The following is a 14,846-nucleotide window of genomic DNA, read 5'->3' on the forward strand; positions in this document are numbered from 1 at the left end:
GCCTGGCCCGGGAACCCGCCTGGGGGGTCCGCTGTACCCCCGAGGCCACCCCAGCCCCAGAACATGGACACGTTTTCTTCCACTGGTACGTGGACTTTGAATTTAACTGGAAGAGAAAGCGTATGTTGTCCAGATGAACAAAGAATTAGGGGCAGTCCTGGCAGAGCAAATGGCATCGGGCAAACTCCGGACCAGGGTGTTGGCCTGTGTTGGTTGTGTTTGGTGATGCCCCAAATTAAGGGCTTGGTGTGAGAAGGGGTTGTATTGGTGAGCAGGACTAGTGGTGTGAAGAGCAGGGACACAAATTCCCTTGTGCGTGAGGGCTGGGGTTTGGATTACAGAGCCTCAGTAAGTAGAAGCATCAGGTGGTGGTTAACGCAGTGCAAGGGATAGTGCCAAGGGAGTAGAAAGAATGAGGAGGACTTTGACTTTCCATGTCTAGTGAGGAGCCAGGATGGAGGCCGCAGTGCAAGAGATGAGGAATCCGTGGTCACTCTCAGCTGTGTTGAGTCCAGGAGTCTTGTCAATGATAGATTTAATCCATAGTTGATCTAAGAAAGAAATGGAACTTAAAATAAATTATTTGTTTTATTTATTTATTTTTGGCTGCACTGGGTCTTTGTTGCTGCGCGCAGGCTTTCTCTAGTTGCAGCGAGCGGGGGCCACTCTTCGTTGTGGTGTGTGGGCTTCTCACTGGGATGGCTTTTCTTGTTGCGGAGCACAGGCTCTAGGTGCATGGGCTTCAGTAGTTGTGGCTCGCAGGCTCAGTAGTTGTGGTTCGCGGGCTCTAGAGCACAGGTTCGGTAGTTGTGGAGCACGCACGGCCTTAGTTGCTCCGTGGCATGTGGGATCTTCCCGGACCAGGGCTCGAACCGGTGTCCCCTGCATTGGCAGGCGGATTCTTAACCACTGTGCCACCAGGGAAGCCGAGAAATGGAACATTTTATTCAAGCGAACCTGAGGATTATAACTCAGGAAATAGTCTTTCAGAAAGCTCTGAGGACTGTTCCACCCTAGAGATCAAAGCACAGTTATATACCTTTTTGAGACAAAGGGTCATATATCAAATGATGAATTGACAGTTTATGTAATCCAGAGCTGCAGTACAAAGCCAGTAGTGGGTCACTGTGACTCCTTACAAAGAAGGAAGTTTGTCTCCTAAGGAGATAGGGTTAATGCAGATACAGGATACACACTAAGGGGGAGGGAAGAGACCCAAACAAGCAGAGAAAAAGTTTATGTTTAAATTTTTCTTGTCTTGCCATAAAATATGAATTTTATTTCATCAAGTCTTTAGAGGCATGGTTGGATGTGAAGGAGGGAACGGCAGTGACAGGGAACCTGGGAGGGAGCTCTAGGCTGGACATAAAGCCTAGGGCAGCCCTTGAAACCCCACCCCCTCACAGGGAGGGAAAGAGGAAACTAGAAAAGGAAGGAGAAAGAGAGGCCACTAGAAAGAGGGACCTCTGCCAGACCAGCCCCCTCCTGGGTCCAGCATGATGAAAAGAAGGGGAGTTTTATGTCCAACTATAACCAGTATAATGAAATCTGCTGTGCCCCTACTGTGTGTCAGCACAATGTTAAGCAATTGTAAATGCAGCTCACATAATCATCACAGCAGCACCACAAGGCAGGGCCTGCTCTTCTCCCGGATGTCTAGAGATGAGGCTCAGAGAGGTTACGGAGGCCTGTTCAGAGTCCTACAGAGGCACGTGGTGGAACTAGGACTTTGAAAGCAGGCAGTCTGGGGCTTCCCTGGTGGCGCAGTGGTTGAGAGTCTGCCTGCCGATGCAGGGGACACGGGTTCGTGCCCCGGTCCGGGAAGACCCACATGCCACAGAGCGGCTAGGCCCGTGAACCAGGGCCGCTGAGCCTGCGCGTCCGGAGCCTGTGCTCCACAACGGGGAGGCCACAACAGTGAGAGGCCCGCGTACCGCAAAAAAAAAAAAGCAGGCAGTCTGGCTGCAGAGGGGAGGTTTTCTCAGTCCTTACCCTGGGGTGTCTCCAGACTAGGAAGAAGAGAATCAGAGGGTAGAAATGGACACGGGTAGTAGGAGATTGCCCGTGGATGGATGGGAATGTCAGAACAAGGTAGCGTCATACATACAGAGTCTTCAGCGGCCTTCTTACGTGTGGTGAACATCTGTGTGTGTGCGTGGTGTGGGTGTGCTTTTGGTACAGGCAGGGTGAGAGGGAGTCAAACATAGGGAAGGGTTTGGGGCAAGATCCGGGAGGATTTTTGCCTGGCTGTTTCAGTGGGACTGTCACGTGACTACAGCCAAGCTACTAGATGGGCAGAGTATGGGAAGCCACGACAGTGGTGAGTAAAGCAGGGGATAATAGGTGTGGCCCACGGGCAGTAGGGCAGCACCCAGCAGCTCCAGAAGGATGATACCCGCCTCGCAGAGTGCCCTTAGCTGTCCTGGTGATTTTCATATCCTCCGTGTCCCCATCCCCCACCTCCATTTTTAGAAACCAGCTGATGTTTCATTGGGATATTTTTAAATTTTACGATTAATTGTTTTGACCCTGCCTCCACTTCTCTCTATTTAGTATCTTGAAATAAGAAGAAAAACTGGTCCCTCCCTTATTTGAGTGTTGAAGAACTGCTGTGTATCTTTGGGCTCATGGTTCAGACACCCCAGCACGTGCCTCAAGGCATTTACCTTGAGCCTAGGATAGCCCAGGCCCGGACCCAGGCAGACCGGCCCTCTCCACAACTGGAAAGCTGGCTCGGCCACCTCAGCTGACCTCAGAGCCTTGAACAGGGAGAACACGTGGTCAGAGCCCCGCCTCCCTGCCCCTCGCTCCCCAAGGGATGGTCCTCAGCTGGCATTGGCCACCCTCTTCTTTGGGGATGGGAATGGACTCAGGAGCGTGGAGATACTTAGGTGGGGCTGAATCCCTAATTGTTCCCCCAACCCCAGCCCTGCCTTCTGAGGACCTCTACCCTCTTCAGGACAGCTTCTCCAGGTATGAGGAGGAAATGGAGGCATATACTCAGCAGATCCTGTCTCAGGTGAGTTGGGGACCTTCACTTTCATTGCCTTAGTCTCCTTGGCTGTAAAATGTGTCCAAGGATAACAGCCAACTCCTCAGGCCAGCACACACGAGAGTTCTGTAATGCTGCCCTATGCCTTGGGGTGAAGTCTACAGGCTCCCTGCGTGAACAAGCCAGGAGCTTCACAGACCTGGTTCCCTGGGCCAGGTCTGTGCCTCAGACTTTTTATTTGTGGTTTTTGCTCAGTGGGCCCTTGAGGGCAGGCAGAGCTGAGCCTCCATAAACATGCAGGCACTCTGGGCCCATTGATCCTCGCTGAAACCACTCAGGAGGGCATCTGAGAGTGTCCCCATAAAGAGCCAGAGTCGCCCTTAGACAGCTCACGGTGCAGCACATGGTGGGTGGGGGCGGGACCCTGACCTCCTTCAGGGCCCCAGCATCATACACTTGCCTGTGCTTCCTGGGTGCCAGGGGTCAGTTGCACTCATGTCCTGTGAGACTCCCTGGTGCAGGAGGCTGTCTTCGTAGTCGCATCAGGGCAGCTCATGCCGAGAAGTTCAGGGACACGTCCAGGTGTCTAGCTAACAAGTCGTGAAGCAGAGAGGCCAACTTAGCCTGGCCCCCAAGGCCAGGGCATGTGGCCCCTTACCTCCTGGCCTCCCTTGAGCATAGGCTTGACCAGCCTTTTCTGTAAAGGGCCAGGTGGGAACTATTTTAAGTTCTTAAGGCCACATACAGCTTCTACCTCATGTTCTTTTTTTTTATGTGGTCCTTTAAAAACATAAAATCCTTTCTCAGCTCTATTAGTCTACTTGGGCTGCTGTAACACAATACCACCCGCTGGGTGGCTTGGACAACAGCCATTTGTTTTCTCACAGTTCTGGAGGCTGGAAGTTCAAAATCAGGGTGCTAGCAGAGTTGGTTTCTGGTGAGGACTCTTTCTGGCTTTCAGATGGTGCCTTCTCTGTGTCTCCACATAGTAGGGAGAGAGAGAGGCCTCTGGTTTCTCCTCCTCTTGTAAGGACACCAGTCCCACCACATTAGAGCCCTGCCCTATGACCTCCATTAGCATTAATTACTTCCGTAAAGGCCCTGTCTCCAGATAAGTCACATTGTGGGGTAGGACTTCAACATGGGGATTCATGGGGAAACAATTCAGCTCATGGCATTAGCCTTCTAAAAACACACCACAGCCCTGATTTGTCCCATGGGCCACTGTGTGCTGACCCCTGATTTAGAGCATCCTCTTTTTTTTTTTTTTTTGCGGTATGCGGGCCTCTCACTGTTGTGGCCTCTCCCGTTGCGGAGCACAGGCTCCGGACGCGCAGGCCCAGCGGCCATGGCTCACGGGCCCAGCCGCTCCACCGTATATGGGATCCTCCCAGACCGGGGCACGAACCCGTATCCCCTGCATCGGCAGGCGGACTCTCAACCACTGCGCCACCAGGGAGGCCCTAGAGCATCCTCTTTGACTGGCTTCCAATCTGTGATTTTGTAGAGAGGCTGGGGATGGGGATCTCCAAGAGGGGTCCCCGTTGTTTCCCAAAACAGAAAATCGGGATCACTGGTGTGACCAGCAGTAGATGAGATACCGAGGCAGAAATGAAAACGCCATGGACCTGAGTCTGGGACTGATCTGAGCAAGGGGTTCTCCCTCCCCGGTACTGTCCTGTCCCCCCACCCTCCTCGTCGAGAAAGCAGGGTCCCATGGTAACACCAGTGATGTTTCAGCCACCTGTGAGCTTCAAGGACGTGGCTGTGACCTTCACATGGGAGGAGTGGGGACAGCTGGACCTGGCCCAGAGGATGCTGTACCGTGAGGTGACTCTGGAGACCTGCAGTCACCTGGTCTCCCTGGGTAAGGCAGGCACTGCCCATCGCAGGACCCAGAGTGAGGCTCATCTCAAGGGTGTGCCCAGGCTGGGCCAAAATGTGCTGGAAGTGGGTCCCTTTGAGATTTGGGTCCTGGTATTGCCGCTCATTCCACCTCCAGAGCAGGTCTGTAGCTTGTGGTTCAGGTAGTGGGAAATCTCCTTGGGAGGGGGTGGGGGCCCTCCTAGTCCATTCACGTCTGACCCCAGGGGCGAGGGCTGGGCCTGTCACCAAGCAGAAGACCAAGCACTCTGTTTTTCCTCCGTTGACCAGGGCTTCTGCTTTCAAAACCGGATGTGATCGCCCGACTGGAGCAAGGGGCGGACCCATGGAGGGTGGAGCAGGGACCTCCCCAAGGTGAGAACAGGCCAGCTGCCCAATGGTTAAGGTCCAAGGAGCAGGGAGGCCGTTTTCGGGGAGTTTGCTCAGGTGTTCTCTGCTGCCTCCTCGTGTCCAACAAGGCAGCTATGTTCTCATCCACATCAGCCTGTCTCTGTGCCCAGCCCACCCACAGAGAACACTTGTTGCTGTCGTCAGGACATGTCTCACACATGGGTTCATTTCTGTCCCCGTCTTCCTCTGGTCTTCACCCCTCTGCTGCTGCATCTCATTCCCATGTCCTCATGCCCCCTCTTTTCCTCCATCCTCTCATCCTGACTTCTACCCAGGGTGGAAGCTCCTCAGCCCTCCCCTTCAGGCTGGTCTTTGCTCTGCCATTTGGGTGATCAGCCCTCCTCCATGTTGGACGTTCCCATGTCTTCAAGATGATCCCAAGGTGTGGTAAAAACTTGTGCATCCAAACCTTCCAGAAGGATTCCTACTAAATCTTCCTGGACCTGCTTTCCCACCTCCCCTCATCCCATAGGCTCACCTCCTACCCTGTGTGTCAGCCTAATTGGAATTATTTTTTTTTTCTTTTTTTCTTTTAGAGCTGTATCAAAATACAGTTTACATACCTTACAATTCACCCATTTAAAGTATGCAAAGACTCTTAGTATATTCGCAGCATGTGTATCCATCACCACGATCTATTTTAGAACACGTTCATCATACTGACTAATTGGGCTGCTTCTGATCTTCTGTTGTTTTGTTTTAATTCATAGACTTTATTTTCTTTCTTTCTTTCTTTATTTATTTAGCTGCGCTGGGTCTTAGTTGCGGCATGTGGGATCTTTAGTCACGGCATGAGAACTCTTAGTTGCGGCATATGGGATCTAGTTCCCTGACCAGGGATCAAACCCCAGCCCCCTGCATTGGGAGCGTGGAGTCTTAGCCACTGGACCACCAGGAAAGTCCCCATTGATAGACTTTATTTTGTAGAGCAGTGTCATGCTTACAGAATGTACGGAGTTCCCGTAGACCACCCCACCCCACACAGTTTCCCCTATTATTAATGTCTTGCATTCTTCGGCACATTTGTTACAGTCGGTGAACTTATACTGATAAATTATTATCAACAGAGATCAACAGTTTACATTAGGTTCACTGTGGTGGTGTACGTTCTGTGGGTTTGGACAAATATATAATGTTATATGTGCACCACTATAGTATCGTGCAGAGTAGTTCCACTGCCCTAAAAATCCTCTGTGCGCCACCTATTCACCCTCCCTCCACCCTAACGCCTGGTAACCACTGATTATTTTACTGTCTCTGTAGTTTTACCTTTTCCAGAATATCATAGAGTTGGAATCATGCAGTACGTGTTCTTTGCTGAGTGGCTGCTTTCATTTAGCAATAAGCAACATGTTTGTCCTTTATACCACCTTGCCCCAGCCTGGAGGTGTTTAATTTATCTCATGTGTTCCTGCGCCTTTTTACTCTGTTACTCTCTTGCCTGCAGCTTCTGTTATTTCTTACTTCTGAACTCTTACCTACTTTTACTTACCCTTGGTTCTCAAATGACATCATTCTGAATTTAGTTTAGCACAGTGTCTTTCTTCTCTTCTGTCATAGACGTTACTTTCTTGCTGACCCACACAATCTGTCTTCCTCATTTCAATATCTTGGTGCAGATGCTACTGTAGAATTTTAACCTCCTTTGCCCAGTTTCCAACAGCCAGGCACATCTTGGACATATCTTAGCCACTCAAAGATTTCTTTCCTTTCCTCCTCCAAATACCCTTTCACTCCCCTTCATGGGGCTGTTGTTTCATTTGAAAAGTTCTCATCATCAGAGATTCCAAGTCAGCACCCCAAAGGAACACAGCAGAGTCTTGGGAAGGAGAACAGTGCTGGTCGTGGGAGGGGTTGGGCATAGATAAGGACCTTCCCCATGAGGGAAAGAAGGTCTTTGTTGGGCAGAAGGGAAACGTCCTCCTGGAAGTCAAAGGATAGCCAGAGAGTGTAGGTCATACTTTGCCAAATGGAGGATACTTATCTCCTTGGCAGGCATAGGGAGAGAAGCATGGGACCCTGGGCAAAGGCCTTGCTATTACTGGATGTGGGTGGCTACCTGACTGAAAAGGACAGTATGTGGGCAAAGTGACAAGTAAAAAGGGAAACCTGGAGGATGCAGGTGAGGATCATGAGCTGGGAGCCTGTGGCACTCTTCGCTAAAGGCCCAGTATCTTCAACAGGCGGAGGAATCCCCTTTAGAACAATAATAAGGGTGATGACATCAACAGTACCGTGTATAGCAGTGCACCGTGTGCCAGACACTGTGTGAGGCTCACGTGCTGATTCGTTTACGCCTCAAAGTAACCCTTGTTAGCTAAGCATTCGTATTCCTAGCTTACTGCCAAGGAAATCGAGCCTCAGAAGTCGCCAGCTGGTGGAGTCCACCTGTGGCCCAGTCTGGCCAAGCACCCTGCTTCAGGGACCACAGCACTTTTCTGGGGAGTCTGTGACATCAATTCTGGAGTGGTTAAAGGGCCTTTTTTTTCTCTGTGGGCTGCCTGAAGTGATGGTAGAAATGGTGCATTAAGAATATTAAATTAGTGTTGGTATTTGGGATCTTGTTTCAAGATCCAGCACCAGGAAGTGGATAGACTAAGATTGTGGATCATACGGTTGAGGTACATGTTAAGATCCTGTTTCCTGTGACTGCTATTACAGATTACCAACTTGGTGGCTTAAAACAACACAAATTGATTCTCCCACAGTTCTGGAGGCTACAAGTCCAAAATCAGTATCATTGAGTTCAAATCAAGGTGCAGCAGGGCCATGCTCCCTCCGGAGGCTCCAGTAGGGAATCCATTCCTTGTCTCTTCCAGGTTCTGGTGGCTGTGGGATTCCTTGGTCTCTGCCCACATCACTTCAGTCTTTAAGGCCAACACCTTCAGATCTCTTTGCTCTGTGTTCAGAATGCTTTCTCTGTGTGGATCAAATCTCCTTCTGCCTCCCTCATATAAGGACACTTGTGATAATATTTGGGGCCCATCCAGATAATCTCCCCATCTCAAATCCTTAACACACCTGTAAAGATCCTTTTTCCAAATAAGGTGTCATGTTGACAGGTCCCAGCAAAGAGAACATAGGTATCTGTTGTGGTGACCGAGGGCTTTATACCTTCAGACCCAAATGTCTTGTGTGAATTTCTCCTTTAAGCGTCACCCTTCCCTGCTTATTTCATTCCTCTGCTCCCTCTTTGGGGACCAGTCCTCCTGAGTCATCTCTTCATTATCTTTGCTTGCATTTTTGTATTTTACCACTGATTTCCTCTTTGCTGAGCCATCCCTTCCTTTCACACCCTGCATGAAATTACAGTCCCTGGATTAGAAACAAACCCAGAGATACCTCTCATACTTGGTGGTCTCCTTCATCCCACTCTCCCCTTCTAATGCCTCTCCAGTAATTCAGGCAATTTGGATTTCTTTCAGACTGGAAGACTACACTTGAAAAGAAAGAATCAGCTTCTGAAGAGGGTATTGCTGTGGAAGAGCCATCTCACCACATGGAAATGAAACACTGTGCACAGGAGGAGGGCCCCTGGTTGGTGTCATTAGGAGAAGTGCAGCATTGGAGGGACCAGCTAGGGAAGCACCAGGAGGACTCTCTGAGTCAAACAGTACTTACCTCAGAGAGACTTTTTGCTCAAGGGGGTAGTTATCTGAGTCTAAGCCTTCTGCCTCCAACATTACCCACAAGAACACATTTCCATAAGCTCAACTCACAGGTTAAAAGGTTGAAACAGAACTCGGTTTTCATTAATCATCAGAAAAACTGGGCTGATCTGAAGTCCTGTGAAGATCATCAAAGTGCTAGAGCCTTCTGTCAGAGCATTTACTTGAATAAAATTGCAACTGTTGAAACGGGAAATAAAAAACCTTATGATTATACTGTCAGTAGTGACTCTTTCAACTGTGGTACCTCCCTTCATTTTCTTAATAGAATTTTTTCAGCAGAGAATGGCAGTGACAGTACGGACGATGGAAACAGCATTAATCATAGCATGTCTCTGAATGAACACAAGCCAATGAATTTTGGAGAAGGTCAGTACGAGTGCAATGAATGCCTTGTACAAACCGAAATAAGTGATCCTGGAGAGGCACCATTCAGATGTGAGGAGGACTGTGGTGCCTTCCATGTGGCCTCGTCTTTTCCTGACTGTGACATCATTCAGACTGGAAAGAAGTCATTTGCATGTAATCAGTGTGCAAAATCTTTCAGCTGTTGCTCTAAGCTTGTTGTACACAAGAGAACACACACAGGAGAAAAGCCATATGAATGTACTCGGTGTGGGAAGTCTTTCAGCCAGAGCTATGACCTGGTTGTACACCAGAGAACTCACACTGGAGAAAAGCCCTATGAATGCAACCAGTGTGGGAAATCCTTCACCCAGAGTTCCAAACTTATTAGGCATCAACGAACTCACACTGGAGAAAAACCATATAAATGTCATGAATGTGGAAAATCTTTCAGGTGGAACTCTAACCTTACTGTTCATCAAAGAATTCATACTGGAGAGAAACCTTATGAGTGTGCTCATTGTGGAAAGTCCTTCAGTCAAAGCTCTGACTTTGTTGCACATAAAAGGACTCACACTGGAGAGAAACCCTATAAATGTAATCAGTGTGGAAAATCTTTCATTCGAAGCACTCAGCTTATTAGGCATCTGCGAATTCACACTGGAGAGAAGCCATATAAATGCGATAAGTGTGACAAAGCCTTCACTGGGAGCTCTCACCTTATTGAACATCAGAGAACTCATACTGGAGAGAAACCGTTTGAATGTAATCAGTGTGGGAAAGGCTTCACTGGGAGCTCTCACCTTCTTTCACATCAGAGAATTCATTCTGGAGAGAAACCGTATGACTGTAATGACTGTGGGAAAGCTTTTCGGCAGCGATCTCAGCTTGTTGTGCATCAGCGAACACATACTGGAGAGAAGCCTTATGAATGTAGTCATTGTGGAAAAGCTTTCAGCCAGAGGTCTCCCCTCATTGTGCATCAGAGAATACACATTGGAGAGAAGCCCTATCAGTGTAACATGTGTGCTAAAGCCTTCAGTCAGGGGTCACGCCTTATGGAACATCAGAGAACACATACTGGGGAAAAGCCCTATGAATGCACTGACTGTGGGAAAGCCTTCAATGATCGATCAACCCTGACAAAACACGAGAGAACACACACTGGGGAAAAACCCTATGAATGTAATCATTGTGAAAAGGCCTTTAGCCAGCGGTGTCAACTTACTAGGCATCAGAGACTCCATACTGGAGAGAAACCCTATGAATGTAATGAGTGTGGAAAAGCTTTCAGTTATAGTACATCCCTTATTCAACATGAGAAAACCCATGGGAGAGAAACACTATGAATAATCAAGATGGAAAAGCTCACTGCCAGACTTTCTTTACTAGACATCAGATGACCAAGGTATGATTCTCAGAGTGTAGTCTAATGATGACATACATCAGAATTGCTTGGAATGTGTGTGTTGAAACTGCATATTACCAAGCTTACCCTCATTTTACTACATCAGAATATCTAGCAGTAAAACCCAGGAGCCTGCAGTTTCCAGAAGGAGCACACGTGATTTGTATGTATACTAAAATTTATATACTTCTGCATTTAGGTCATGAATATGACCACTGATGAAAAACAGAGCTCTCAGCAGAAGTTAGAAAACTCAGAATGGAGCTCTACCCACCAGATAATCTTTTTAGTGCATACAGCCACCCAAACTCAATCAGACATCTCCACATTTATGGAAATGATGGGGAACTGAAAGATACTCTTTACACAGAGCCCCAAACACTCAACCTAAGAAGAAACCGTTGCATGAGGAAGTTGGTGTTTGGAAATGAAATTTGAAGCCAGCCATGTTTAGTGTAAACCAGCAATTAAAAACACCAATTGGGGAATTTTTCGGTGATCCAATGTTTAGGACTTGGTCCTTTCACTGTCGGGGCCTGGGTTCTATCAACGGTCAGGGAACTAAGATCCTGCTGCGTGGCGTGGCAAAAATAAACAGAAAACAAATTGAAGGAAAACTAATGATGGGAAGTATTCTAAAATGATTTTTATTGGGATTAAAAGTAGACTGAATTTTTCAGGGACTCTGTCATGCTCTAACTTAAGTTTGTTGCTCAGTTAGGTTGACTAATCAAAAGATGTCAAGTGAAGTGAAAACAGGGCTCCAAACAGTATATACACAGAATGTTACAACATATAAAATCATGTGCACAGATGGTTGGTTAAGAAGGTCAACTCGGCAGCATGTTCAAAAAAAGGCTGAAGTGTAAATCATTGGTGAAGCAAGTGGGAGAGGCCATTACTGCAGGTTTGAGCAAGGTGAAAGCAGGTGAGAGCATCGCCTGGAGATGCAGAGTGGAAGAGGCTGTAGCTAGGAACCTGCAAAGAGGGAGCTGCAGGAGTGGAGGTCACAGCCCCCCTCTCAGAGCTGTAGACTGACAAGTGGGGCAGGAAAGCAGGGTTCATTGAAGGTCTGTCCGTGAAACTCCTAATTTGCTCTCCCTTCTCTTGCATTAAGTATCTGACCATGGGTAAGCAAAAAATATAGTAGAGAATGAATTATGTGCTATAAAAAAAAGTCTGAGGTCCCCGGCGCTGCCTACGGAGGTGGCCGCCATCTCTTACTCGGCATCATGGCTACCCCCAGACCCCTCGTGAAGCCCAAGATCATCAAAAAGGACCAAGAAGTTCATCCTGCACCAGTCAGACCAATATGTCAAAATTAAGCGGGGGCTTCCCTGGTGGCCCAGTGGTTGAGAGTCCGCCTGCCAATGCAGGGGACACGGGTTCATGCCCCGGTCCGGGAAGATCCCACATGCCGCGGAGCGGCTGGGCCCGTGAGCCATGGCCACTGAGCCTGCGCGTCCAGAGCCTGTGCTCCAGAACGGGAGAGGCCACAACAGTGAGAGGCCCGTGTATCACAAAAAAAAAAAAAAAAAAAAAAATTAAGCAGAACTGGCAGAAACCCAGAGGCATTGACAACAGGGTGCGCGAGAGATTCAAGGGCCAGATCTTGATGCCCAACATCGGTTACTGGAGCAACAAGAAAACAAAGCACATGCTGCCCAGTGGCTTCCAGAAGTTCCTGGTCCACAACGTCAAGGAGCTTGAAGTGCTGCTGATGTGCAACAAGTCTTACCGTGCTGAGATTGCGCACAACGTCTCCTCCAAGAACCGCAAAGCCACTGTGGAGAGAGCAGCCCAGCTGGCCATCAGAGTTACCAATCCCAACACCAGGCTGCGCAGCAAAGAAGATGAATAGACAGCTTGTGTGCACGTTTTGTTTAATAAAACCATAAAACGGCCAAAAAAAAAAAAAAGTCCGAGGGACTAGGGAATCTGGTGTATTATGCTCCAGAACAAGTGCTGCCTTATTTTGGCATTTCAAGGACGTCCATCCTAACAGCTGGTTCTTACCCTTTTAATCCTAAAGCAAAGTGTGCCATTAAACCAGCCCCACCCATCTGTGGAGCTTCCCCTCTGCTTTCTGATAGCTTCTTCAATATCATGAGAACTAGGGAGTGAAAGATTAAGAAAGCTTCCAATGTGAATGAAAAAATATCTGGGGCTTCCCTGGTGGTGCTGTGGTTAAGAATCCGCCTGCCAATGCAGGGGACATGGGTTCGAGCCCTGGTCCGGGAAGATCCCACGTGCCGCAGAGCAGCTAAGCCTGTGTGCCACAACTACTGAGCCTGCACTCTAGAGCCCGTGAGCCACAACTACTGAAGCCCACGCACCTAGAGCCCATGACCCACAACAAGAGAAGCCACCGCAATGAGGAGCCCCCGCTCACCACAACTAGAGAAAGCCCACGCACAGCAACGAAGACCCAACGCAGCCAAAAATAAATAAATAAAATTATTTTTTTAAATCTAAGAAAAAGGCCAAAGAGAAGAGATATTCAGGAGAAATAAATATTTTATATGTTTTATTCTAGGAGTGAGTCAAATAATTGCAAATGAAAAATAAACCCAAGATGCTCTTTTAAAAAGAATAGCCTTCCTGAAATTAAAAGTAAGACTGTTGGGCCAAAAAGAAAAGAAAAGAAAGAAAGAAAAAGGGAAACTTCTCCAGAGCTGAAAGATCTTCAGATCATGGATAAATCCATGCAGCATGAGAAATTGAGAACACAATTAAAAAGACCTCACAGACTGGGACTTCCCAGGTGGTGCAGTGGTTAAGAATCCGCCTGCCAATGCAGGCGACACAGGTTCGAGCCCTGGTCCGGGAAGATCCCTCATGCCACAGAGCAACTAAGCCCGTGCACCACAGCTACTGAGCCTGCACTCTAGAGCCCGGGAGCCACAACTACTGAAGCCCGTGTGCCTAGAGCCTGTGCACCGCAACAAGAGAAGCCACCATGAGGAGCCCACGCACCACAACAAAAGAGTAGCCCCTGCTTGCCACAACTAGAGAAAGCCCGCACAGCAACAAAGACCCAAGAAAGCCCCCCCACACACACACACATAAAATCACAGAAACTTCTGGAAAGAATTTTGAAAGTAGAAAAGGAATATTTTTTAAGAAAATAGAATGTTTCTTCTAATTAAAAAAAAGTTAATCAGAGACTCCAAAATAAGCAAATTGTTCAAGAAAATGTACAGATTGTACAAGACAATTGCAGTCCAAATGTGAAGCAAATTTTTTTAATATAAATTTATTTACTTTTGGCTGCATTGGGTCTTCAATGCTGCACCTGGGCTTTCTCTAGTTGCGGTGAGTGGGGGCTACTCTTTGTTGCGGTGTGTGGGCTTCTCATTGCCATGGCTTCTCTTGTTGGGGAGCACGGGCTCTGGGCTCACGGGCTTCAGTAGTTCTGGCACTCGGGCTCAGTAGTTGTGGCTCTTGGGCTCTAGAGCACAGGCTCAGTAGTTGTGGCGCATGGGCTTAGTTGCTCTGCGGCATGTGGGATCTTCCCAGACCAGGGCTTGAACCCGTGTCCCCTGCGTTGGCAGGCGGATTCTTAACCACTGCACCACCGGGAAAGCCCCTGAAGCAAACTTTAGAAAGGAGTATTCATTTGACCCTCGTGTTAATAATTCTTCCTGGAAGAGGCAGAGGACTCAGGAAATCGGAAAACAAGGGGGAAACAGACTTGTGTTGATGGCCCGTCACTGAACAGTGTCTGCAGAGCTCCGAGAGAAACAGTAGATACTGTTCATTTTTATGTTTCAATGTTAGGGAGAAACCCAGATCTGTGACACAATAGATTTCATAATGGCAACAGAGTGGCGTGCCATTGTTCCCAGTCCTGTCACCAATAGTCATGGCACAGCCTGTGGCTGTTAACAAAGTAGAAAGGGGAAGAGCAGTAGAAAGGAGGGAGTGTATCCCCGTATCATCATCCTAGGAAGCGGGCTTTAAAATACAATACTTTAGCTTATTAGGAGACCAAAACTAGAGCTCAAAACAGTAATATGACAAAAAGTTGGAAGCAAATAGAAGAGCAGCGACGTGAGTCAAATCTAAATTCCTCATCAGAGCAGAAAGCCAGTAAAGTCTATAGACTGAAAGCTCAGAATTGCAGAGGTGGCCTCAGGAAGAACCAGAATAGAAATGG

General features: G+C 48.2%; 1 protein-coding gene across 1 annotated transcript; it reads left to right on the forward strand.

Annotated features, from left to right (window-relative positions):
- LOC309794852 (zinc finger protein 544-like) lies at window positions 1-10,210 on the forward strand (the record flags this gene model as incomplete). The annotated part of the gene is made up of 6 exons (XM_082606722.1): window positions 1-85; window positions 2,928-3,019; window positions 4,733-4,859; window positions 5,147-5,230; window positions 8,692-9,456; window positions 10,182-10,210. The coding sequence occupies exons 1-6, from the start codon at window positions 64-66 to the stop codon at window positions 10,208-10,210; spliced, it is 1,119 nt and encodes a 372-aa protein (XP_082462848.1). The 5' UTR covers window positions 1-63.
- Between the last annotated feature and the right edge of the window lie 4,636 nt (window positions 10,211-14,846).

The sequence above is a fragment of the Mesoplodon mirus genome (genome assembly GCF_964341445.2).
Source record: "Mesoplodon mirus genome assembly, chromosome: 19".
Lineage (NCBI taxonomy): Eukaryota > Metazoa > Chordata > Mammalia > Artiodactyla > Ziphiidae > Mesoplodon > Mesoplodon mirus.